Genomic DNA, 26,962 nt, shown 5'->3' with positions numbered 1-26,962 from the left:
TTTGTCTGGATGGGAAGAATTTATTTTGCATTGCAGTTTCAAGGCGGAGGGAGATCATCCTGCCCTAATTTTCAAAGGTCAGTGTGTTTATGTTCTTCCAGCACCCTTATAAAAGAGGACAGTTGTTTCCTAGTAGACATTTTTCCTCCCTTTCCCTTCTCATTGAAAATGTTCCTCCATTTTGAGAGAGACAAATCTGAGTTGCTGGTTACATCACAGGATCCAGCTGTCACTGAAAGTCTCTGAGTGCCACTTGCTCTGTTGAACTCTAGGAACAAGTAACAAAGAACTCTGCACACCAGAAGCTTTGCAGTCCACACCTGCCATTAGGTATCAAACGTAAAATGCAATTTTCTTATGGAGGATCACAACGTGTAATATCACTGACACAATCATTGCTGTTACTTCATCTCCTTTCTAAACTGCATTGCTACAATGCCTCTGAAGCAGGAAGTTACATTTTGTAATATTTTAGTAAAATAATGTCTAGAAGCCCATCCCCCCACCACCAAAAAAAACCCACTTTTAAATAAAAATTGACAAAATAATATTTAACTTTATTTGTTGAAGACTCTGATACAGTAATTTCTTGTTAGTTGTACTTTGAATGCAGTGTCAGAAAGCAGAAGATAGAGAAGAAACTGCTGTTTGAGTAGGATATCCTACACATTTTCCCAGAACATAAAAATAAGTAGATTGTACAATTATATAAAGGTCTAAAAGGAACACCACAGGTGTACTGGGTTTGATTCACAGAATTCAATATACTGGTCAGTGGAAAAGAAGAAAGCTAAGATGGGCTGCAATTTCTTCACTGAAATACAAAGAAGTTTTCTTGATGCCCCTAGAACAAACTCTGAACGTCCAGTCAGACTCCACCATGAGAGAAATAATTACACAATGGCCCACAAACCTTCAGATCAGCAAATGAAGAGAAATTTATGGGAGTCTAGAGAAAAACCAAAAGCTTATGAAGACATTCTGGACAAATAACTAGCCTTGGGAGTGAGAACAGAAACTAGAGCAGGTCTAGGGGCTCAGGAGACCTCTATTGTAGGCTGACACTGACTTGCTCTGTAAACATGGCCCATGATTTTATTTTTCTATTCCTCACTTTCTCTGGTCTCTGTGTAGATGTCTGTATTGCAGATGTATGCTAAAAAGCTGAAGAAGTTAACTAAGTACAGATTTTACACTGAAAGGTAATATATGACTAAATATTACTCATTTCAAGGACACTTCAAAAGACATGTTGAAGGAAACTGCCTGCAGAGAGGGATATCTATATAGCACTTACATTGCTCCTACTGTTTGAGTAGCACCTGTTCCTGGACTAGTGTTGTAGACACCCAAGTCATCTTTGTGAGTGATGTGCAACTTCCAAGGGAAAAAGTGCTTCTCAGAGGGTCTTCTTCTGCTCTGAGACACCATGAGCTCAACATCCTGATCGGAGAGCAAGCGGATCAGATCACCAGCAGGGTCCCGGTAATTCAAAACAATGTCTTCTTGGTTAAACTCCTGCCTGGGAGAAAAGAAATGGACTGATCTCCAGAAATCAAGGAATGCCTGGGAGGTGCTAAGTGATCAACAATGCACTGACAATCTAATTAATTTTGATAAAAGCCACACAAAGCCTTGGGTGTCTTGGCTTTCTTGATCCAGCTAGTACTAGAGATCATGTAGCCACATTCATGCTGTGTTGTGTTTAAGCTAAGAAATCTACCAGAACCAAGAACCATTTCCAGTAACACCACATAAATGGCACAATTAATCTGTGTGTTTGATAGAATTACCATCCAAGAGCTGACTGTGGTTACTACCCCCTTTTGCCTACTTATTTTTGCTCTTTCTGAGGAGTGTAAGACTATTAGAACAGGTGTTCTATTATCAATATTTACTAATATTTAATGTTCTAAATTGTTGATGTTCAACACCAGATTAATCTAGTTTTACACTAGTTTAACAAGTGTCAGAAGGCCAAGTCCTACATCCTGAAGAAATTTACTAGACAAAAGATGCTTCTATGGGGGTATGGCTCTTATTATAGCACAAGAAATGGAAATTTCTACCCATCACAATTGGGTCAGAAGTGTGTGTCATTCCTTACTCATTGACAATCCCAAGAAGGACTAGTGTCTGCACTGATGGCCCTGGGCCAAGCCAAAGTGTAACTTCTTCAAGACACTTGAAAAGTATTTCATACACAAAACATGATGATGACCAAGTAGAATGTGGAAAATCTCAAACCAGAATGAATTTTACAAATGTTTAAGTATCAAATATACAACCTAGTGCTTGCATTGTACCTCATCAATTCCATTAGATCTTTGAATGATGGAATGCTGCTCAGATCCTCTTCCACTGAGATATCCCTGTATTTAGAACACATCTAATCATTACAAGAGAATTGTTAGTGTTTCTTCAGCAGCAAACTGGAAGATTATTTTGTTACTACCTGATGGTGCTCACAGTCTCATCATAGTAGTAACAGCGAACTTTATTAACTGTGTCCTCCTGCTGTGGTAAATCTTTTATGATCTTCACAAAAGCACATGGGAAAATCCCAGTGGCACCATTAGCAGTTCCCTGGAATGACAGGAAAAGTTCGAATCAAGAAAACCATGCCATTTTGGCCACATGCAATACCTTCTGGAATTCAATTAATTTACATAGAAACAACAGTAAGAATTTTTCCACTATAATCAAGAAAAGAAATTCTATGGAAGTGACCTGATGGCATCCCTACAAAAAGGTTAAACAATTACATAGTCAAATACCAGGCAGGGGAGTGAAACTGTGTTTAAAAAATGCAAGTCAGATGGTTAACAAGGAAGGCTGTGGTGTTTCAGCAAGCAGAGATATCATATCAGCAAACACACAGTATGTTCCTCTCATCCTTTTTTCAGAACACTGCTGCATTACCCAAGTTCTCTCTAATCAGGCTGACGTGTGTTGTGGTATGAAGCATGAAGCATACATCAACTCACCCTGAGGCCAGAAACCAATTAATCGCTGAAATGGAGTTTCCATCTCCTTTCTGTGGCCTTTCTGTGTTCTAATCACTTCCAAAGAATTTAAAAACATCCCAGCAGAAGCAAATGCAAATGAAAACTGAAGTCTGGAGGGCAAAAAATTTGTAAGCTAAAAACCATCAAGGAACCAAACAATTACTAATTTGGAATCAAGGATTTAGTCTTGACAGTAAGACCTGATTATGATACAGTTTCTCCTTGAAAGGAAGATGCAGGTCACAAGGATCAGGAGAGCCCTTTCTACTCATATATTTCAAGATATGCTCATAATTCAGTACTGCTATTGCAGTCTTACCTCCAACCAGTCTTTGTTTACTTTGCTGAGTAGATAGATCAAATCTCCCTTCTTGAGTCTGAGTTCCAGTTTATTGGTTCCAGGAAAATCAAACAGTGCCTATGGAAAGTAATAATCTTGAAATTATTGATTCACAGAATTACGAAAGCAAATCTTTCTGTTGTGTTCTTGAGGAGAAAGCATAAAGCAGCAAGATTTGTCATCACATGTGTATTTCTGGGATAAGGTCACATATATTTGACTGTAGTCTGCAGTTCTCACAATCTCTTCTCCTACTCAGCACACACAAGACTGCTTTGAAGAAGCAGTGAAAGCACTAGGATAAACATGGCCCTGAGAGAGCTACATAAAAGGATTCTTAAAGTGGCAGGACACTGAGCACCAGAGAAATCAATATACATAAGCTGAAAGCACTTAAGAGCAAGTAAGACAGTGGAGCTGAAGCCAACTGACAGCTTGAAATCCTAAGAACTGAAAAAATACATTATTTCTTGTTGCAGCCTTACAGCTTTTAGATTTGCTGTAAAATCTCGCAAAGAGCCTTTAAAAATTGCAGAAATGTTGTGTCTTAATTTAAGGGTAACTAACTGTTGCTTTTACATCTAGCTTTGAGGTCTGGATGCTGACTGGGAGATGTGGGAAAGCTTGGGAAATTGATGTGTTGTTGAAATGGAACTTAGATGCCCTCTTCAAGGGGGAAAAAAAAAAAAAGGAGGCAAATACATGTTTATCACCCTAACAAAAGGTTGGAGAGTTAAAGTGGCTGAGTTATCAAAAATACACATCTCCCCCATTGTCCTTAGAGAACATGCTAACCATTTAAATGGTCTTAGAGGAGCAGAAATGAAAAGGTGCTCTTTATTCTGTGTTGCAATTGTTCTTTTGGTCTTGTTAAAGCCGAGAGCTCTCTTAATAAAAAACAAACAAAACAATGCTACTGTTGTGCTAGTGGTTCAGATGTCTACTTATTAGCCCTTTCAAAAGCCTTTTTTCACCTATTGAAAAGTTCTGACAGGTATATTCAATACTAATAAATGAATAGATAAAACCCAAGAGATATGACTGTTCCAAGACCTGTCATTCTCTGCATAAAGAACAAAAGCAACAAACCCCAAAGGAGATGCATGGGGATTTTAATCTTATATGGCAAATTACATGTTTCAGGAAGCAAAACCCTGCTCAGACAAATACTGGTAACAAAGCAGTCTCATGTGCTTAATACTGAGAAAATATACCACAGAAGACAAGAGCATGGGCATTTATGTTACAGAAAATACTAAGATGCCTCACCTTCAAAGCTTTTAAACATATGCTGAAGTGACTGAAGCTGAAGCTTATGCCTGTTTTGGATTTAACTTATGGGTACCACTATGCAAATGTAGACCATTTGGCAGTAAGCTGTACATATCTCAGTTTTGAATCTCCTGTCATTCTGATTTCACCATGGACCTTCTTATTACTCAAGTGATGAGGAACAGGACACCTCCTTCCATCCTTTGTTTCATTCCCTGTTGTTAAAATCAATTGTTTTTCTCTGTTTATTTCACTTTCTTCCCCCAAGCTCTAATTGAAAATGGCAACCTGATGGATGAGGTACCACAGTAAAACAGAGTTTAATCTCCCGTTTTATGGCAGCTTGTGCAGAGTACTCACCTCAGCCCGCGGAGCTGCGGTGCGGTCAAAAACAGGCACTTGATCTGAAATGCTCTTACTGCAAAGAAATGAGACAACAGGGAGGCAAAACATCCTTCTAAGTCATCAAAAATGCTACACAATCAGTAGTGCAGTGTCTGTGGTTTCACTGTTTAGGGGGATTGTAAGCCATAGATCACCAGAGAAACTGCATGAGAATCTGTGTGCAGCACTGAAGTAAATAAATATGGATGCAACAGCACTGCCCTAGTTCTCTCAGTTTCAGTGCAGAGCAGCAGCAATCTGATGGTGTCTGCTCCTGAGAACAGATGGAATTTTCAATACAGTGTGTATTCTGGACCTCTCTTCCACAGCACTGCTCAGTCCCCCTACTCTGCCTTCTGGGCATCATTGTTTCTAGCATTTATGGCATTTAGTTCAAACTCTGCCATCATACACACATGCAGTTTTTGCACAGTTTGAGGTAGGTGAAAAGGAAGCGAGTCCTTCTTTGGAATGCTGAAAGAAGAATTAATTTATCTGAAGGGTAATGAAGTATGACATCTGCTTAGCAGTTCTCCAAAGGGGTGTCAATGCTGCTATGTAGGACAGGCCCCTGTTTAGACAAAGGATGGGAACAAATTAAATATTCAGTTTCATTTAGTGTCTGAAGCAGATCTCACTGAATTCAGTGCCAAAACTCACATTGACTTCAGTGGTGCAAGCTTGGCCTGTATATTCTGCACATTGTAATAGAGATTACCATTAAAGAAATAAGGGCAGATAGAGCTGGACAGTATTTTTAAAAAGGCAAGGTATACTCTCATTTTGGAATTTTCCTTTAATGCAAGTACCACATCCACTTAAAAAAATCTGAGATTACTGAAAGCAAGAAATGCTCTGTGTTCACTCCACCACAAAGACCCTCATATTAGGGATTCATGGATTCACTTGGAAAACACAGTGTTGATCCTCATCTCTCTCTCTCCCCCCAAAACTGGACAGTATCTCTTACATCAAGCAATGCTGAAAAAACATGTCAATCACTTACACTCGGCGTGTCCGTGGGCGAAGCCGCCTCAGTCTGTGAGGCACCTGCTCACCATCAAAGGCTGAGTGGTAGAAGAACAGCCGAACGTCCTCATCCATCAACACCCAAGCAGGGAGGCAGAGCAGGTTCTGTGCCAAGAGCAAGCATGAAGCAGAGTGTAACAGTGGGAGAGACCAATTCTCCATTTATTTACATGTAACAAATATGCCTCTCTGACCTACAGGATCATGAAGGGTATTCATTACTGCCAGAAATCTCCCCCCTCTCCTTTCTCACTCAGCAGGACACAGCTGAACAGCTGACAGTCTTTCCTCTTTATTCCTGAAGTTGGCCAATGTATTGCTTCACACTTTTTGTACCTGATTTACTGCAGGAGTAAATTGCTTTTTGTGTTTCTTTTCAGAACATGAATGACTGTGAAAAGAAGGCAGTCTTAAGTAGTGGAAGTCTTGGCCAGTGCTTCAGACTTTTACTGATTTGAAGTTCAGGTCTTCAGTTAACCTGCACACCAAGAATATCTCTCCTTGATGTATGCTGCATCTCTGTAATTCAGGTACTCTCAGAAGCCCACCTGTCCTGATTCTGGCTGTGAGAGAGAGTTTTCTTCTTAGTAGCTGGTACAGTGCTGTGTGTTGGATTTAGCATGAGAATGAGGTCAATAACACACAGATGTTTTAGTTGTTCCTAACTACTGGCCTACTTAGTCTAAGCCAAGGGCTTTTCTGTTTTCCAAGTCCTGCCAGTGAGGAGCTGCACAAGAAGTCAGGAGGGAGCATGGCCAGGACAGCTGGTCCAAACTAGCTAAAGGGATGGATATTCCATGCCATGGGACATCATGCCCAGTATATAACTGGAGGGAGTTGCCTGGGAGCCACAGATCACTGCTCAGTGCACTGGCTGGGCATCGGTCAACAGGTGGTGAGCAATTGTATTGTGCATCATTTGTTTGTTTTCTTCTTTAGTTTTGTTTCTTTGTCTTTTTTGTTACCTCCCTTCTAATTACAATTATTTATTAGTATTATATTTTACTTTCTTTCAATTATTAAACTGTTCTTATCTCAACCCGTGGGTTTTACCGTTTCCCAATTATCCTCCCCATTCCATCAGGGAAGGAGGGAGTGAGCAAGAGGCTGCATGGCACTTGATGGTGGGTGGGCCAAAGCATAACCCACCCACCATTCTCCTAATCCCTTGGATGCACACACCAACTCTGTATTCATGCAGCACCTGGAGAGTCACCATTTCCTCATACATCTTGGGGGGCTTTGGAAAGGATGTCTATCTGTATATGAAGACAGAGTGACCCTTTGTGAACTGCATACTCCAGCAGACTCTACAGTCTGAACAATCTGGGGAAGAGGACTGCAGGTTGTACCACAGTGTGGGCACTATGTATTCAGGAAAGCAGAACAGAAGGAAGCAGATACTTAGAACACCAACAGTACTGTCTGCCTTAGCTGATTTCAATGGCTAAGTATCTCCAATGATGACTGCATTCTTTACTTTAAGTTTTACCTTCATGTAGACATTTAGGATAGGAATCCTATTCTCAGCAATTTCCTTTTTGGCACCAACAAAAACTTTTCCTGGAAAATATAAAACCTGTAACAGTTATTGAAGGGGAAAAAAAAAAAAAAGAGGCTGTCAGAGAAACAAAGCAATCAGGAGGAAGTAGAAGCTCAAAAAATTTTACGTATTTTCTAAAGGATTTTAGGTTTCTAAATGAACTTTACTACAAGTTAAAGGGCTGTCAATGGAACATGACTTCTCTGGCATCCACAGTCAGGAATTAGTTCCTTGTCACAATTACTTCTCTCACTGCATTCCTCCTTAGAGCAGCCTGGAACTGAGAAAGCTGCTAATTCTGCAAAGGTTTGGTACTGACAGCTTACCTGGCAGTACAGGGAGTGTGCAGGTAAATGGACTGTTATTGCTTTCTGGCCCATATCTCTCGTCTAGTTTGGTGTGCAGGGCATAGAACTCACGGTAGCGCCGGAAAATCAGGTATCTGCCACCACCTTTAAGCTTTACTTCAATGACAAACATCTGAAACAAAGAGGGACTCAGGCTGATGTTCATACTTATAAATACTCACCAAATGAATGTGAGGAATAAAATAGGAGCGTAACATCAGTGCTCCATTAGTGGGAATATCCTCTTAGGAGCAGAGAGGAAAGCAAGCCTTCAGTTAAGCATCTGCCAATTCAAGAACTAGGATATAACAAGGTATTTGTGTGGGTCCAGCTTGCATATGAAGCACATCCCTGTGGCTGCTTTATATCATATAATCTTAAAAGGAAACATGAAATTACTAGATTCAACTTTATGCTTGCACACTTTGCCTCATTGACAAGCAAAATACATTACGGAGACAAATGCATATATTTTACAATAAGATGCCTTGGACATCTAAATCTAGAGACAGACATCTAAATGAATTTATTTTCAGAATTGAAGGCATTCATACTTCTTTTTTGACTTTAATGTACACAATTGCAGAAATTATTGTCTCACCTCCTTCAACCACTATTTTATTTCTCTTTTGACAAAATTGGTTTGCTCTAAAGGAACCCAGAATTTCCACGCACTGACCTCTGAGTCACATTGCAGCCAGATCCTTCAGAAAACATAAAGACAGAGCAACCAAACATCACTCTATTCCAGAAAAAAACCTGAATACTGCAGTGGGAAGGGTTTTATGAGCAATGTCTCCAGAAGTCCAGAGATGGGCATATTCAAACCTTGAGATGGGCATATTCAAACCTTCAGAAAGTCTTAGCGCCTTTCCCTACTATTCCCTTCCTGTGTGCTCTTTCATGTCTTAATATGCTTCCTCCTGTGAAGATGGGAGCATCCTAAATTGCCAGTACCACAGAATAATAAGCAAGACTCTGCCTTTCTACCCTCTGAATTACTTTCCCACTATCTTCACCAGTGGTACAGCACTCCAACAGGAAACAAATCAGATATTAGGAAAAATAATTATTATTATTAGAGGATATCTCCCACATTCCATTCAGAAAATAAATTTTTAGACTGAATCTGAGATAACTATACTCCATTCCAGAAAAGTAAAACACTGAGAAGTCTTCCACATGGAACTACTCACACCAAAAAGCAATTACACCAGATCAACTACATTCTGCTTCCCACAACCAAATCAGTCACAGGTGAAGGTACATAGAGGCAGGATAAATCTCCCTTCTTACATAGTAATTAGTAAAGCCCTTCTTCTCTTCAATATCTGCAATATTAGCTGAAACAGGTACATCATCCGGAAGCTGGTCAAAATCACTGTGAAGCAAGAACAGAAGACTTAGGTTACTCATATTGGTAATAGCCTTTGAGGTGTCCTATGCCACACAGTGCAAAGATAGGCAATATCACATTTTCTAGTATCAAAACCAAGATGCTAGACACTCATAGTGTCATTCTCTTCCTCTGGAGGTCTGATCTTGAGATGTCAAGTTTCAACAAGTTCAGCACAATTCAGTGACCATTGAGAAGATTCATTATGCCTGCAAAATACCCCTCTCATTCCTAGGCTTGCTCAGGGAACAGGACTACAAAACAAACACTTGAACTGCTAAGCTTTTCCTGAGAAATGTGATCAGCGGTGGATGCATTCTTAACCCGTCTTTAATCTAGGAGATTTACAAAAAGAACTCTGCATCAGTGGATCCCATTCTAAGGAGATCATTATACATCATGATTTATGCTGCTAGTATTACTGCATTACTGTAGGGAATAGGAAATGGTTCTGAGAAAAGAGCTTGTTATGCAAAGTGCTGTAGAAACTGACAGCACGAAGCTAAATCCTAAAAACTTTATACTCTGTGCAAGATCCATAAAATGTACCATATACACATAAGAAAAGAAACAACAGGACAAGCACAAACAGAAAAAGAACAAAGAAACAAAAGCATAGTATTGTTCTATATCAAAAACTAGTGGTGCCTACACCGGCTGTCAAAATGTTGTCACGTTTTCTTGTAAACATCAAAGTAAAGCAAACTCTTAAAGAGGCTTGGAAAAATAAGATTAGGCTATCAAATATTTGGAGAGAGACCTCCCAGTCACAGCAGGTAAGGTGCATCACAGAATCACAGAATATTTGGAGTTGGAAGGGACCCACAAAGATCATCAAGTGCAACTCTTAACGAATGGCCTGCACAGGGATCAAACCTATTGCCTTTATCCCCCAGTCTCAGCAGATAACCTGCAGCAAGCACAAAGACACTTGGTTGAAAATGTCAGAAGTGTGTGAAGGAACACACGGTAGTAGGTAAGGTTAGAATAAGCTTTGCAGATCCTTCGAAGAATTGGATTTGAAGTGAGAAGGAAGAATCCCTGCAGGAACACCTAACGAGCAGCCATATGACCACACAGTCATGTTACTGGTCTATACTGCCCACACTACAAAAAAAGCATGGATTGGCAGGTGCTTTTTTCTCTATGACCTTCTCCTTGGTGCAACAGCTTTGACAAGCAGCAGACAAATTCACCTTTGCTTCAGTCTTATAACTCAGTGTTGTCAGTGTCCCCAGATGTTATATTAACATCTGAGTAAAAAGCATCTAGAATGAGGAAAATAGAATAACAAATAAGATAAAGAGAGACTTTTAAAAGGATCATCTAAGAAATCCCAAGCTGACAAAATGTTAAATATTCTGATAATATGAAAAAAGTGGTAGTTGTCTCAGATTATTCTGCTAGGAGAATATCCCAACCAGGGGCTTCCACAAGGCGTAGCCCATTTGAAATGCTGAAGCAATGATGCAACATCTTGCAATAGTTTTCTGTACAAGGAAAATGCCATGAATCAGCACCACCCACAATACTGTAAATACTACCCCTTACTGTGAAGAGGGATGTGGTTATGGAGACCAAGAGATATAATTAGTCATATCACAAACACTCGTATCATAAACTCCAGTAAAAGGGAAATTTGTTTTGCAGCTATAAAGAGGACAATGATCCACTGTGTCCTAGGTTGTGAATACTCCCCACAAGAAGAAGAAAGTCCACTCCAGCATAAGAAATGATCTGCTCAACCCTAAGCAGCCTAAGAGTGTGGAAGTTACACACTGTTCTGATAACAAGAAGCCTTTTAGAATCACCAAAGATGCTTGCATCCAAATTAACCAAAGAGATCACAGGAGTTACATGAGGCTTGTGGGGAGGCAGGAGCAGGCTATGTAACACATTACCTCTTTTCTCGCAGCTGTCGGGGAAGAGACATTGTTCTTCTTAAATCCAGATGGCTCAGATCTATTCCTCTACTTCTTGGGCAGTCCCTGGTTTAACAGGATGAACACAAAGTCAAAGTAATTCTCCCTGCATGAAACAAGACTCCTCTGCAAGGCCTCAGAGATCTTTTTTTAAAGTTTCAGTGTCAGACGATTTCTGCTGTTCCTCCCCACCCCCATGAATTTGAGGAAGTACCAGGGAGAAAACAGTAATAAAGAGAGACTGCTCTGTGCTGTCTGTCATCTCTCAAAACTGCCACAACTGAGAAACTGAAAGCCCAAGAAAAAGCAGAAACTATGAACCACATATTCCATTGTCCACCCTCCACCAAAATATTTGCCTCTGTTGAAAGCCAGTATGAGTGGGCTCAGCAAAAACCGTTTTACCTCAGCTAAAATGTCCCCATATATACCTCTACATTAATATTTGTAAACTAGGATGAATACTTCTGATCCCTTTTTGAGGCTCTGTGATTCCCAAGGATCCTTTCCACAGACCAAGAGCCAGGAGGTGGAGCTAAAGAATAAATTTTAAAATGGGAGCAGAATGTATCATCAGAAAAATCAGCCTTGTCAAACACCAGGGCATCGGGCACAGGAGATGAGATTTGAAGGATGGGTCAATGAAAGTAAGACAGGAGTCCTTTAAAGGCCAGAGATTTTTCTGGCTTCATGTGCTCAAAACAACCCACATTTGCTACATACGAAGAAAAGGTAACAGCTTGCCCTGGCTTTTACTCAAACCGTAAGTGACAAAGCATTTATATAACATCAGCTGACAATCTTTCAGGAGGAAAGTGATGAGGAAACCATGATTTCTTAACAATATGGCTAAGTTGTAACACAGCTTATCTGCCCTAGTCAAAAACTGTTCTGTGCATCCTTGCCTCTCCATTTCAGTCTTTGACTCTCTTCCATTTTTGTGTTCAATATATATTTGCTTCCTTCTCCTCCTTCCGCTGCCAAGAACAAAAATTCCCATCTGAATGGAGCAAAAATCAACCAGCATCCTTCAAAATAAAACTCTATTTACAACTGTAATCATCAGCCTTGAGAGTAACTGCATTGCATTGCATTTTAATTAAGTAAATCCTTCACCCAGCTCCTTTCCATGGATAACTCTAGGCACCATAATAGAATTTGAGAGGGTGTCTCTTGATCAGAAGGGACCAGGAGAACAAAATTCTGAACTGTATTTTCTGAGTAATCTGCTGCTCTGCTCCATATCATAGCTTTGACAAGAAAATCATAGAAAGGGTATCCTAATTTTTTTCAAATGTCCTAAAAGATAATCTAGATACAATGCAGGTACATCTTTTAATAGACAGAGGATATTGCACAATCCAAAAATACATGTTCATTGTTTATTTAGGGATGTGACTTCTTGAAAACAAGTTGACAGAAACTCTCAGACAAATTGTCTATGCAAATGCTCTGCTGTAAGATGAGTAAAGCAAACTGAAAGCAGCTCAATTCCACTACTCTCCTCTAGAGATTACAGCTAGTAATAATACTAACCTGACAGAATAATGCTAAACCTACTAAGAATGTTTATGACTCTGCAGTATTTTCTTGTTCTGAGCTCAACCAGAAAAAAGCCTTGCTTTTCTGACAAAAGGCAGATTTCTACCCCAGACGAGAGGATAGCTGATTTGTTGGAGGGATCACCAAGGCTGTGAGACTAAGACTGGACACACTGCTTTGCCATGTTCTTCTGTTCCAAGTCAGTCCCTCTACTACCAAGTTTTCTTTCCATTTCTACTACTGTGCTACTATAGTAGAAATAGCAATTTCTATTATTTGGGCTGAGAAAATAGGCTGTCTCTAATCAAATACACATCCTTTCTCTGTTCAAATAATTATTTCATGAATGAAATAAATATCCATTACAAAACTGATATCCTAACAGTACCTATGTCAAGAGATATGCCTGCACTAGGAAAGTACCCAATTTCATCAGCTGACATGGCCAGCTCTCAGTTTTGAGAAAACCCATCCACACACTATAGCTGCATGGTCATTGTGGTGCTATCCACCAACCCAAATATAGGTGCAAGAGAAGAGAAAGCAGGAATTCATCCAAGTGCAAGGAATACAAAACAAAAATTGGTTCATTAAAGGAGACTGCTAAGAGAATCCTCAGATGACTGAATCATGACCATATGCTGCCACCACTGTATGCCTCTTCACAGTTCACAATCTACTCTATTATTTTGGACATGCCTGTGAGCTGTGAAACTGTGGCCTTCTGTCCAATGCACCTGTTGTTAGAAAACACATGTACAAGGATACACAGCACCCTGGAAATCTGACAGTATCAGCTAGAACCAAACAACCAAAGCGAGGGAGGAATTTTAGTGAAAAATAGGAAGGTAGTCCCAAATCACTAGAGATACATGAACCACTAATAAAAGGTAAAGTAAAAAATGCAGCAGAAATACTCAGCTGAATCAAGTTTGGGTGACAGCACTACATACCATGTCTGCTAGGGCAGCAGCAACTGTATCGTTTTGCATGTCTCTATGTAATAATTGTTTCTCTCTGGTGCACCCGATCTTACAAAAGTGCTTTGCAGTTATGCTCAATCACCAGCCATAGAATAAATCTTTAAAGTGATAGGAGAAAGTGAACAAGAATAATATGGTTAAAAGATGTCTGATCTCATTAATCTGATTCATCTGCAAAGGAAATAACATTAGCCATAACTGCAAGGAAGCTGAACATCAAATACAAACACATATGGCAGAGTTGGCTTGCAAGATACTTTCATTCAACCTATTGTTTTCAAACGATATGTGGAATATTTGTTTCTGTAGCACACACATCATTAGCAGTTGGATGCACTGACTCCTGTGGTTACTTGAGACTGAGCTACAACTGTAATAACACTAATTCAGGAAGTGTTTGGGGATCTTCTCCATTTTCCTTTAATAATACTTGTACAGACCACCAGCTTTACAGAATGCTTTAATAGACTTTTACAGTACTTATTTTCAGATACAACCATGCATAAACTAGCAATTATTTTTATCATAGCACATGAATAATTGATTACAGTTCTGTAAAATTTCTGGACAAAAGTTACATTAGTTAAACTCTTAATGTCTGTCCTGCAGTCTCTGGAGCTCTTTTGCAGGTAGTACTACAAAATCCTTAGGAGGCACTTGGCACAATGGTAAGTAATAAGACTGTTTCTTTCCTATATGCTTTCAGGACAGTTGAAAAAAAAAAAATTTAAAAAAAAAAAAAAAAGGTGAAGTTGTCCTATCTTTCTGAACTTGAAACTTTAACAAAAACAAAAAAAAAAAAAAAAGAAGAAAAAAAAAACACAAAGAGGACATAAGTTGAGAGTTGAGCAAATTGGTTTTGTATTCTTAATTTGATAATGGCTCAATTCATAGTGTGTGAATGTATGGACATTCTCCCTGTCATGCATTATGTTGGGATTTAAAAAGTCATAGGAGTATGGATTGATAGAATTTAGAAATGTTCTTTGAAATAAATCTGGACAGTGTTTCCATGATTGCTTTTTTAGGGTGAAAAGTAGCTAGTAGGTATTTGCAGAAAAAGACTCTTTTCATGCCTTGCTGATATAAACGCAACTAAATAATCCATCTTGGACTGAAGAAATTTAAAGGTCAGCATCTACCACTGTTCCTGACAGTGAATTTAATGGTGTCATTTCCAGAATAAATTATTACTCAATATGGAAGAGGTTTACAGAACCAAATCTTAAAGAAAGAGCAGCATTTTTTAAAATTACATTCTTCTCAGAATATCAAACTAAATCATATACCTGAATCCTGGCTTTTTCACCTCTACTGCTTGAGCAAAAATAATGATTTCGGGGGAGGGGGCGGGGAAAGTGAGGTTTTTCTTTTGGAAATATGCAACCAACAGTACCACTCTGAGGTTTGATAGGTCATGATTCAATAGGCAGATCTCACCAGGTTCTCTCATGCAGAGCAGTATCACAAGCAGTATTATGATCTTCCTCTCAGGGGAAAACAATTCTTCTTTTAAAATAAACCTGCTTCCTTTTAAGAATATACAGGATTTCTTCCTGATAGAGTAGAATCACTAAGATTGGAAGAGTTAGTAGAAACTCCTTAATGAACAATGGACATTTTGCTCTTGGAGAGCTCAGGTGGGTATTTGATACCCAGGACTAGACAAAGTGATAAAAATGGAAGCTCAGAAACAAGAGAACATTTCTTCATCCAGATCACATAACACTTCCTGGATAAAAGAGGTAAATAAGGAAGAAATAGGGCAGAGCTTGTCACTGCTATTGTGCATGACAGATGTGGGCTGGAGGTGGAGCCCTGTGCTCCAGTCAACTTCCCCAGTGTCAAAATCTGGTAACTGACCATTGTAGACAAAGAAGCAAGAAAGTTCCATTCAAGCACTCCTGAAAGAGCTACAGCCATCTACCATCTACAACCAACTACTACAACCATCCCTCCAGAACTTTAAAACCTACTTTTAGTGCACAGCAGCAGTGCACCTTTGTGGCAGGATGGTTTTTTAAGTCTCCTAATCATCTTGAGAACCAAAAATTTTGTGTGAGCGATTGCTACTCAAGGCAAAGAAAAGTCTGCTTCATCTATTTCACAAGTTCAAAAGACCTGTTAAAATTACTCCAAAAAATCTCACTGAACTTCCCCAAATGGCAAAACAGGGTTGGGATTTGTTAAAATTTGTGCAGTGATGCATTCAAATCATCCTACACTGTTCCTAACAGTTTACTTTCCCTATCCATTTGAAGAAATCCTGTGACCAAATTCCTTTTCCCTTATTTAGGAACTTTAGATAAAGTGCCTATAGTTAAGTGAAGTTTTCTGAAAAGTGAAGAGAGACAGGCACCACTGGTCAGTAAATAAGACCTCAAGTGGGCCAATTCTCCCTATGAAGGTTTTATCTGTCTCCTAGGAATATACATGAATTATGAAATGGCTATATTCCCAGTTTTGTCACCTCAGGTTTCTAAAGGTAAGGAAATAAATCTGTCCCTTGCTGTGGACCCAGTTATTACTGGTACAAAGGTACCTTCTCATTCGGGACTCAGCTATATTTGGATATGCACTTTTACACTGGTATAATTGTCTTTACCCTAGGGGAGTTGTACTACTTAAGATACACTGATATAGTCAAAGAAGCACAATTTTCTGGTGCAGAAATATCCAGTCTGCTCCTTATAGAGAGTTTATGGCTCATTTTCTAATGGTTCATAAATTGGGACAATATTCCTCAATAAAATCCAGGGGCAAGGGGGCTAGAGATTAGGATAGGCAGGCAAGTGGCAAATAGAGTGGCAATAAATAGCAAAGTCTGGTGATTTTCAAAGTTCTGTTCTGTCTATTCCTCACAGCATGTGCTTATGGCCTGCCTCACCTGCTGCCTCACCTACTGGCCTTTTATTACCTCAACCTTCATTCCTTGAAAGATAAACTCGTGGAATGAAAGCACCAATTAACATTTTAATTAGCAATTCAATCCCTAGTCAGTGGCTGAACTGTCCATTTCAAGTGTGGAAGGCTGGAGTTTCTGTCTCCCATACCTCAATAGGCAGAAGGCTGCCTTGTTATGTGAAACTGGGTCTGAACAAGAGACCTCTTAATTAACTGCCCTAGCAAGTTCAGCCACTGCCTTGCTGTGTGTAATTCCTTCTGCCTTAGCTTTGCCATCTGTAAAATAGGGCTGACTAAGACTTTTCTCATGGCGGGGGGGGAGGGAGGGGGTGTGAGAAGGAAAAATGCTCAGTAGAGGTATAATTCTTGGGGAAAATCAGGAAAAAAAGCGACAAACTACAACCATTATCCTTTGCAACCCACCTGCACTCAAAATCACCTGCAGAGCAAACAGAAAACAATATAAAAAGGTTGCTCTTTTAAAAAGTGCCAGTAATGCTCTGATGCCAGGCCTTAGAACAGATTCCCAAACCCTCAGAAAAGACTGTAGTGGCTAAACTATCACATATGTTAAACAGCAGTAGCCAACAGGCCTGTCCTACTACAGAAAAGAAAAGGAAAGGAAATGAAGAATAACTTTCTGCCCAGCGTGCTATTTAATCTTGGAATGCATCTTCAGGCTTGTGGACTGCTTCAATAATCTGAGCCAAATAAAGGTACTGGAGAACTTTGAAGTTGTGATTTCAAGAAATCAGTATATGGTAATGGTAACAGCTTAGGAAATACTCTGTCTTCACATACTCTTGCTTTTTTCCTGCCTCACAGGATGGCACATCTGAGGCTATGCTGCAAAATACATCAGCTAACCAAGCCAGCTGTAAAAACAGTTTTTTAAGCCACAGATCAATTTCTCAGCCCAACTCACAGCACAGACATCCACATGATGAGGAGAATGAATGGAGAGGAATACATTAAACAAGCACTGCCTGATAACTTTGTCTTACAAAAGCATTCTGGTCTGACAACACAGTGAGGGCATGTGTGTACATGTACAGCCTCAAATAACTAATTTTGTCTCCTGACAATCCATCTCCACATGCAGATGCTAATGCAGCCTCTTTCACCTATATGCTTCAGGGCAATCTAACAGTGGTGTGGCAAGAATTTTACCACTTCTATGATGTATGGAAGAAGCCAAAACACACCCCCAAACCACGACCTTTGCTGTAATAGTTTTTCTGAATGAGACAGCAGCTACTGAGGTAGTATCTACAGAACATAGCTCTTGAGTAGCTTCTCCTCTCTCCTTTAGTGCCTTTGCCCTGTTTGCCACCACTTTGTTCATTTGTCACCACTTTATTCATTTTTCCAGATTTCACTACAAGCAACTTGTACAAGCTGTTGCATGATGTGAATGCAGTGCCATAACAGTGGGTTTCTCATCTGGAATCATAACACAGGTAGGTGGAAAAGAGGGCAGAAAACCGTACGGCAACAGCACTTTTTCATGATTGGAAAGTGTTTTCCTTGCGAAAAGGCAAAAAAAGAAAATTTCAAAATAAAGGAAAAGGAGGAAGTGAAGGGGGGGAGTAAAAATCAAACATGCCTGTGACTAAGACATACAATAAAATCTATTTACTACCCAAATAATTCTTAGTCCAAACAAGGTGGTTATGACACTCTCAGATATGTCTGCTGAAAAACAGTAAAAGGTAGAGGGGGATTGATGTCCTGTTCCAGTTCTTTCTGTTCCACATCTCGCCTCTTGAGTTCTGCTGAATGTGACATTTTTCCCTGGCACCTAATACACAGAACTCTGCTGCTAATTTTGTGCACAGAGTTCTCATGCTGTGTAATTTGAGGCCAGAGACTCCTCCAACAGCCTGCCAGACGGAGTGCACACCCTTCAACACTGCTTCTGCTGCAGAGAAAGGGGGGATGGGACAAGGAAATGAGCCAAACAAGAAACAAGAAACAAGCTTCCAAACTTGTCCAAGATGTTTAGCCAATTTTTGGCTCTTAGATTTACCAGGGATCTATCTCCAGCTCATCCTGTCCAGTTTGTCAGAAGATGCTTCTGATGGATTTGCCAGCAATTGCAAACACTCAGTCAACTTAAGATTCATACTTTTCTCTTTTTTTCCCCCATATTAGATTCAGTCTGGCTGCTGTAAAACTAATCAGGCTGTTGGCCACAAGGGTCTTTTAGTACTGCCCTGATGAGATAATATAAAAACTGATCTCTGCAATATTACAATCAAGGATTTGAAAGAGAATCTGTTTTATCTTTCTCCCCACCTTGGTTAACATCTCTGCATCTCACAGAGATAGTCTTAACTGTAATACATTCTACTAAAATGAGAATGGTCAAGTTACCTTCAAAACATAGGCTGATGTTCTCAGTAGGGGATTGAGCTGGATGTATTCCCATTAACTAACCAGAAAAAACAGACTCCCCTCTTTGCCTCCAGTGCCTTTTAGTGGAATCATCATACTGTCCACAGTATTGAATTAATCCATTTTCAATACTACTTACTTCTTCCTTGGTGCTGATGTTGCCAGAAGGAGAACACCCCACACCACTCTATTCTCTCCACTCCAATCTTCTTTCTTTTGACTGTATCAGAAACAGACAGTGGGGGGACTGGAGGATTAAAAAAAAAAAAAACTTTTTAAAAAAAGAACTTTCATAACATAATTGTATCGGTAACTTCTTATACTGCAAACACTTTATGTCAGAACATAATAATCTGCACTGCCTAAAGATTTCTTTGGATGGTACAGCATCATCCTCATTAATGCCTCTTCTCTGATAATTATTTTGACCAGAAGTACCAAGAACAAACCTAGTCTGAAAAAAAAAGGAAGGATCTCAGGCCCTGCTGTACTATGTGAGTACTATGTTAATCCACAGACCCATCTGAGACTAATTTAAATCTTTCTTTAGAATTTGAGAAGAGCTGGGACATCTCCTTCTACTGTTCACCTGCAAGAGAGCATTATGATCTTTGACATCCAGAGAACTTTCTTTGAACGTTCTCTGTAGTTCATCTCAATGTGAAATATGTGCCTCTGGAGAAAGAACAAGAGATGGAAGGCTGGGAAGAGGAACACAGGACTTTATTCTACATCTAGGAAGTGGAATAAACAAAAGATTACACATAAAAGTCAGATAACTTCACATACTGCTTTACTACAATCACTAACATGCTCCACTGAAGAAAAAGGACAGAAGGAGGGAAAAAATAGGGACAATACACAGCTGACAAAAAGAGAAACATAAAAAGTAAAAAAAAGGATGTGTGGAAACAATCAAATGTAAGGAAGAATTGGGAAGAATCTATCCTTTCTCTAAAGAAATGCAGTGCATTTCCAAACTTGACCCATAGGTGTCTGGCTCTCTAATTTATGAGATGTGAAGCTGACCACCCAGAAGGATGGTTATAAATTATATCTCTTAGATATGTCAATATGATTTACATTAGGAGATAGGAAGAGAAAACTGATGAATCCTAACCTTACCCTCTGGACAACTGCCTGGAATATACTCTGTTGGTACCTGAGAGGCTGTAGATGCCCTGAGGTAGTAATATTCCTTGCCAAGACCTCTGCATCATAAAGGTAATAGATCAGAGCCTTTTTTCCACTGTCTGACAGCATGGCTGCCTAACACAACTGCAGTCTCAGATCCACAACATTTGCAATTTTACTGACCAAGCTTTGCTCAAATCCTTGCTTTTTCCTCTTCTTCCACAGATCGTCATTGTTTAGCCTTTGTTTCTCTCTCTATACTTCCACTTTGGTTTGCTGGGGTTTTTTTGCAGTAGTAAAACAGTAGCCAGTAGGTCAAGAGTAATTATTTTTCTTGTCTAGTAAATGCTTATCAGCATTTGTATCTGGAATACTGGAAGACTGTATCTGGAATACCATCACTTGTTTTGGACCCTCAAAAACAAGACAAAGAGTGACAGTCTGATAGAGCTCAACCAAGGACAAATAAGGCTGGAGCACACAATATTCAAGGTAAGGTTGAAGTAAATGACTTAGCTTAAAAAGGAAAAGACTGGGAGGGAGATATAATTGTTACTCCAACTAAACAAAGTGAAATTAAAGAGCAGACACAGCTAGATTCTTCTCCTAGGTGGACAATGAAAGGACAGGAGACAGAGTTGCACAAGCAAAAAAATCTCAGTGAAGATAAGAAAAAACAATTCAACCTGACACTGGAACAAAGGCCTAGAAAGACTGTGGGATCTCTATCATGGGAAATGTGCAAACTTTGACTAGACAAGTATAACCTATCCTTTATATTGTCATCTTTGAGCAATTCATTCCATATATGACATCTGGTGGCCTCTTCTCACCTTACTTATTCTATGTTCAGATACCAGATGCTATCTTCAGACAACCAAAGCCTCCATCAGAGTTACTGGCCAGCCAAGACAATCTGCTTGACCTAAATTAAAATCTCTCAGGCATTTGGCAACCATGAACACTTCAGACAATCTATGATACAGTGCTGTAAAATTAAATTTCTTGTATTAAAAAAAAAAGGAATGAGATGAAACCCACATTTCTGTAAAATCAACACTTCTAAAATCATTACCTTTAATAACGTCATAGTAAAATGTATTGATGCGTATTCTCAGATTGGATTGACAGAAAGAAGAAATCCATTGATCTCCATGCCTTGCTTATATTTCCTGTCTCGTTCATCTGCAAATTCTTTTCTCCTTGATCACCAACTTTTCCCGCCTCGCCATTTTCCCCTGGAAATGGTGAAATTTTTCATTCCTCCCCAAGCTCATCTTCCTCCTCAACCTACTTTTCTCTTCACAGAGTCTTTTATTTCCTTTATTGATCCCAACATTTGTCCTTCTAGCCTTGAACCTCTGAGTTGGAAAATAATTCCTCAAGGCACCTCCCCTAAATAGCAGCTAATTATTTGGCTTTGGGCCTGCACCTACTTTGTCAGCTCTCTTGTCATCAAGTCCATCAAGTGTGTGGGGAAGCTTTGGAATGACCAAGAAACCTATAAACTGACCTGGTAATCCCAGGGAAGACCTGGTCTGCATTAATGATACTTGTAAAATAATCAAGAGAGCTCGAGAGATGCGTAAAGTACCTTTGAGCAGCCTTCCTCAAATGTTGCCTGACACTTCAAGTATTCAGTGCTCCAAAAAGGGGGAGGAGAGGAATATGTCTGCCATGAAAATCAATAGAGAGACTAAAATTATGCACCACACAAGCACTAGACCTGCACTAATTTTATTAGCAACTAATACATTTCTTTGGGTTTTCTTTTGCCTTAGTAGTTTGTCTCCCATTACTCTCAGTCTCTTTATTCTTGCTCATGCTGTGGCCTTTAGACATCAAGAGTCTTAGTATAAGAAATAAAACAGTTATTCACCATGCCTGGCATGCTGACACAGTGAAACAAAGGATGAAGAAACATTTACACAACTTGAAGCTGGGCTCTTTATGCTGTTAACTAGTGAGCAGTCAGAAAGTCTGCAGAGTTTTATAAATAGACCTGTTTCAGAGAACAAGGATCACAGAAAATAACACTTTCACCATATAACTACATAACTCCAACTGATATTTTAGAGATATAACTTGAAAAGTCAGTGACATTTTGCTCTCAGTTACAGAAAAGTTACTGTTCACATATTTTGAATGCAAGACATGGGGCTTCCCAGTCCACCTACATCATCATGAAAATATACAAAGAGTTTATGAACATAACAGAAATTTTATACTAGAAAAATCGTTAGTTTATCTCCTCTTAATCCATATTGTGATTCATCAGAGCAGACCTGTATTTCTAATCTGAATACTTTCTTTTCAATTGTTGTTGCAAAACACAAAAAAATTTGAAAACCAAACGCACTTGCTTGACTTGGCAATACAGTTCACATTCTTACAGACAACTGTCTTGTGTTTTCAAAGTCTATCAGATTTAGCTAGGCTAACAACAGACACCCTGCTTTTACATATAATCCTTCTGCAAATCTCAGTAAACTCTTTGCTGAAATAACAGCCATCCAGCTGCTAAACCTACAAGATAATTAAACACTCGATGAAAGGACATTTCTTTTTAAGCAGATTGAAATGTTATCAAATGATGACTCCCTCTTAGTTTGAATAATAATTATTCAAACACTTTTTTCTTTTTAACCTTTTCTCATGTAAGTTCTCTCTGAGGCCCTTGGGCAATAGAAAAACTGAAAATGTAACTGTGGGATAGCAGAAGGCTCTGTGAAGAAGGCAGGAAAAAAAGGCAATAAAAAGTTACCTCATTCTCATTTAAGCTCCAAATCTAGCTTCGGAGGGACTGTCTAAAAGTTAAGGGTAAAGCAGACTTTTCCTTAACTTATCCAAGTGCAAGATCATACTGCCTTTGCATAAGAATTGTTTCTTGCTATGAGACATCTAAGTACAATACTTATAAAAGGCCCCACTTACAATTGGATGTAGAAAATTTGATGCAGTATAAAACAAGTGAGAAAAAAGCATCTAGGAAGAGAAACTTCTAGTAATTTCCAACAAATTATTCTCCAAATAAATACCCGAATGAGTTTTCTTGTACTGATTTGATTTGAGTCTTCATTTTGACTGGACATATGAAATACTGCTTAATACTGCTTTACTAACCACAGAGAAACAGAAGATGTGGTAGCCTTGCTTAAGAATGTACACTTGAATTAATGCTGACAAGGAAATCCGAAGAGTATACAAACATGACAATCTATTAAAAAGCAACAACAACAACAACAAAAATGAGGAAAATAAGTTAACAATGGCTACTTTTAAAGGACTAGCAAAGTATGTAGAACCACAGGAGAAGGGTGTTTGCTGTATACTTCTGATTCCAGTCAAGATACCCCCTCTTTCACTTTGGAAAGGGAACAACTCCCTTAATCACACATTTGGCTTTCTTTCTCCAAGTGTCTATATCTTGCCCAAAACCTACCTATTTATTTATCTAAAATACGACTCTATGGTGTGCTACCATTCTGAGGGAGAGTCTAGCAGATGCTTTTGTTTTGCTGTCTCATCTTCAGGTTCCTTTTAAGGAGCTATTAGTCTTCCCTAATCCCCCAACTAAATTTATCAGCAGTTGTTTGCAGCCAAGAGTTAAGCTAAATTAAACTTTGAAATCCCTGTACAGTGTATCAGATGCACTTCTCATAGGGGAGCAGAAAGTTCCAAATGTTCCACTTACCAAAATGTAGGAGAACTATGTTTTTCTCTACAGGTATCTCAAAGCTTCTACATATTTTTCAAGATGACCACAATTTCCCTGATTTTGTAAGAGCAGAAACTCAGCTATGGAAACAACTTTTCATTTAACTCTGCATCAGGTATTTACTTGCTTTTTTTACATAAGTACAAACTCTCCTCTACAAGTGTAGATTATGTAGGGAGGAGAATTGTATACACACACACAGACACACACACACAATTAGGTTAAGGCTGCATGCACGCTTGAGGCATCTGTTCCGGGTGACACCCACAGTGAAAAGGTATTTATCTACACCTCTCTCTCTCAGCATGCATGTATCCATTCCCCAGCCTTCATCCTCACGCAATCAATCACTCCCTTGTTTGCTTGGCTCACATACTCATAAGTACTTACCAGAACAGATATTTCTCCCAGTCTTAGTGAGTAATAAAATACACAGTGCTTTAAAAGTTTGTATGTCAATACTTAGTTAGCTTTGGTGACAATATATGATAATTCCTCATTCCAGAATTCTTCTGTATTCTTCTGTGGTTCTTCTATGTCAGAAGATGGACAATTGTGTATTCTTACATACACACACACACACACACACAAAAAAAAAAAAAAAACAAACCAAAGCAAACACGACAACAACAAAAAACCCCTCAAAATAAAACCTCAAAACATAATATGGCAGTCCAGTATGTACTCTTTCTTATAAACAATAAAAAGGCACATGCATAGAATATGGGTGCTTAAGAAGAAACAGCATGAGACAAATCTTCTACCTGGTTTTGCCTTTAGATTACAATCTAAAACATCAGTAGTTTTCATCAGTCACTGATATCTAACAAGAGATCAGTACCCACATAGATTTATGGTGTCAATGAAACTCCTAACCAATTGGCCTTCTCTCTGTGAAGTAATTATTCAGTGCTACTAATTGAACCCCATCACATTGCAGTTCCTGAGAAAAGCTCTAGAACAGGACCACGGGGAAATCTCCATTTAAAACACCACAGGAGTCTCAATGACAACTGTGGAAGATGGCTCAGACCCTCAAAAGACATATGAGTTGAACCTGCAGCTCTCTGGATGTAAGAGCAATTCTTGCAGACCAGGTTACATTAAACTGGTAAAATAAAAACAAACTTCCTCTCCCAAGACTTCATAGCATTTGCCCTGAGGCCGAATCAAAGATTTGTTCAAAAATCATTTGTCTATCCCTTCCTCCAGTTTTGGGGTTTTTTCAGGAGAGAAATTGTGTGTGAAAAGTGTGATTTCTGCTGTCTTTATTCCCATGGCTACTAGAAACTGCTAGAAAGGGAATTGGGCACATCACACAAAATGTCAGGTTAACAAATACCAACACAACAGCTCAGAGAAACAGACACTTTATCACGCCTTCATCCTCCCATATCACACTAAAAGAAAAAGGAAAAAATCAACAGAAAACTAGCCAAAACCATGAAAGGCAATCATATACATCCTTCAGAAACGTAAGCTCATCCAAAAATAGTATGAAAGGTTAAGCAAGTCACTTGGTTTTACTCATAGCAGTAATAAAGGTTTTTGTAAGGGATTTGAACAAGTTCTTTGCTGTTACAGTAGCATCTGTCTCCTCATTGCTGGAGAAAAGGGGTGGCAAGGATTTAGAGCATGTATAACCTGAGAGAGGAATCATCTGTCATTCCCTCACAGGGCATTAGCAAACTTTTGCTCTCCTGGGAGAAGGAAGAGCCCCACTCCTCCCCCAGTCTCTTGTGAACACAGCTTTAAGCATTTTTACAATATGCTTATGACTACAAGCTTATGAATAATGTTAATAATTAGAACAAATCTAGTTCTATTAAGAAAGGGTAAAAGAAGCCCAGCTGAAAAGAGACAATGTTCTGTGCAATAAAAAAGGGTGAATATGGTAGCAAAGAAGAGGTCAAGTAACAAACAAATCCTCTATGTGAAAGGAATGATCTCTTTGCTTCACCCAAGAGAAACTGCTGTCACGAGCTATACTTGTCACCATCAAGACCTAGCGCAACAAAAAAGAAAAGCATGGTCCATTTTGGAAGGTACCACTCCATGACAGGATGTAACATGCAATTTCTTGTGCCACGATACTGTGTGGTCTCATGTAAACAGTTGCTTTGTTGGTGTTTCTGTTGTCTGTCCTTTAACAGGAGAAAGTCCCTAGTCCAGGCCATAGTAACAGAAGACATAGAAGTACATTACCTCTGAGATCAACAAGGTTTTTAGTATGCCCTGATATTTGCTTTTTCCTTCACAAATTACAGAGCAGAATTGTCAACAGAAGTGCAGAAAAAAGAACCAAGATTATAAATTTCAGAGGAAAAATGCTGCCAACCAGCACATAACTCGTGTCTTGCAAGTCTCTGCATCATCCACAAACAAGTTATTAATGACCAATTTTCTGAAATATCTCATTCTTCTTCAAGACAGAAGCTTCTGTGTCCCAGTGAGATCAAAACAACTCAAAAGGCTTCGAAGGCTATTGCCTCTTACAAACAACCATCAAAATACCAAAGCCTGAGCCTAAAGTGTTGATTTATCTCTACCAAATGCATTGATGCTCTACTTCTATATTACAACTTCTATTACCTACACAAGGCATATATACAAAGTTTCAGAAGCAGGAATTCAAAAAGGCCCTGCAATAGGATGATTTCTGCAAGAGATTGCTGCCATGAATCTTTTGGGGAAAGAGAAAAAATACAAACATCCAAGCAAAAAAAGTATGCCCATAATGAGGATCAATTCAGATGTGCAAAATATAAAAAAACATAATATAAGTTTCTATAAAAATGGCTAGTCCAATAAATCTATTTCCTTTTTGCAAATCATTTCTAAGTAGTAGGAATAAACTTTTTCACTTTCATAGGAAAATAAAGAAATCCCCATGCATAAAATTATTAACAATGTGATGATTATCAGAGGGAATATCTAAAAGGAAATTGTAAGAAGTTGAGAGACAGTGGAAATGGCAGGGAAAATATACTTCCCTTAGGAATACACCTGTGACTCTTTCTTTAATATGTTTTTCCCCTGAACA

At 39.0% G+C, this 26,962-nt stretch overlaps 1 protein-coding gene across 2 annotated transcripts; it reads right to left on the bottom strand.

Annotated features, from left to right (window-relative positions):
- Positions 1-536: 536 nt before the first annotated feature.
- On the bottom strand, positions 537-19,317 carry NCF4 (neutrophil cytosolic factor 4). Of its 2 annotated transcripts, XM_059846345.1 has the most exons (11): positions 19,207-19,317; positions 11,221-11,307; positions 9,220-9,304; positions 7,903-8,056; positions 7,526-7,596; positions 6,011-6,138; positions 4,981-5,038; positions 3,328-3,426; positions 2,456-2,586; positions 2,307-2,372; positions 537-1,522 (listed from the first exon to the last, which is right to left on the bottom strand). In XM_059846345.1, exons 2-11 carry the CDS (start codon positions 11,250-11,252, stop codon positions 1,294-1,296), a joined length of 1,053 nt encoding a protein of 350 aa, XP_059702328.1. In that variant the 5' UTR covers positions 11,253-11,307; positions 19,207-19,317; the 3' UTR covers positions 537-1,293. The 2 variants fall into 2 exon arrangements, with proteins under 2 accessions (XP_059702328.1, XP_059702329.1); XM_059846346.1 differs by lacking the exon at positions 19,207-19,317 and having other exon boundaries at positions 1,354-1,518; positions 11,221-11,510.
- Positions 19,318-26,962: the final 7,645 nt, after the last annotated feature.

The sequence above is a fragment of the Haemorhous mexicanus genome, chromosome 5 (assembly GCF_027477595.1).
Source record: "Haemorhous mexicanus isolate bHaeMex1 chromosome 5, bHaeMex1.pri, whole genome shotgun sequence".
NCBI classification, from domain to species: Eukaryota; Metazoa; Chordata; class Aves; order Passeriformes; family Fringillidae; genus Haemorhous; species Haemorhous mexicanus.
The sequence above is the reverse complement of the archived record's forward strand: the minus strand, read 5'-3'. Positions and strand labels throughout refer to the sequence as shown.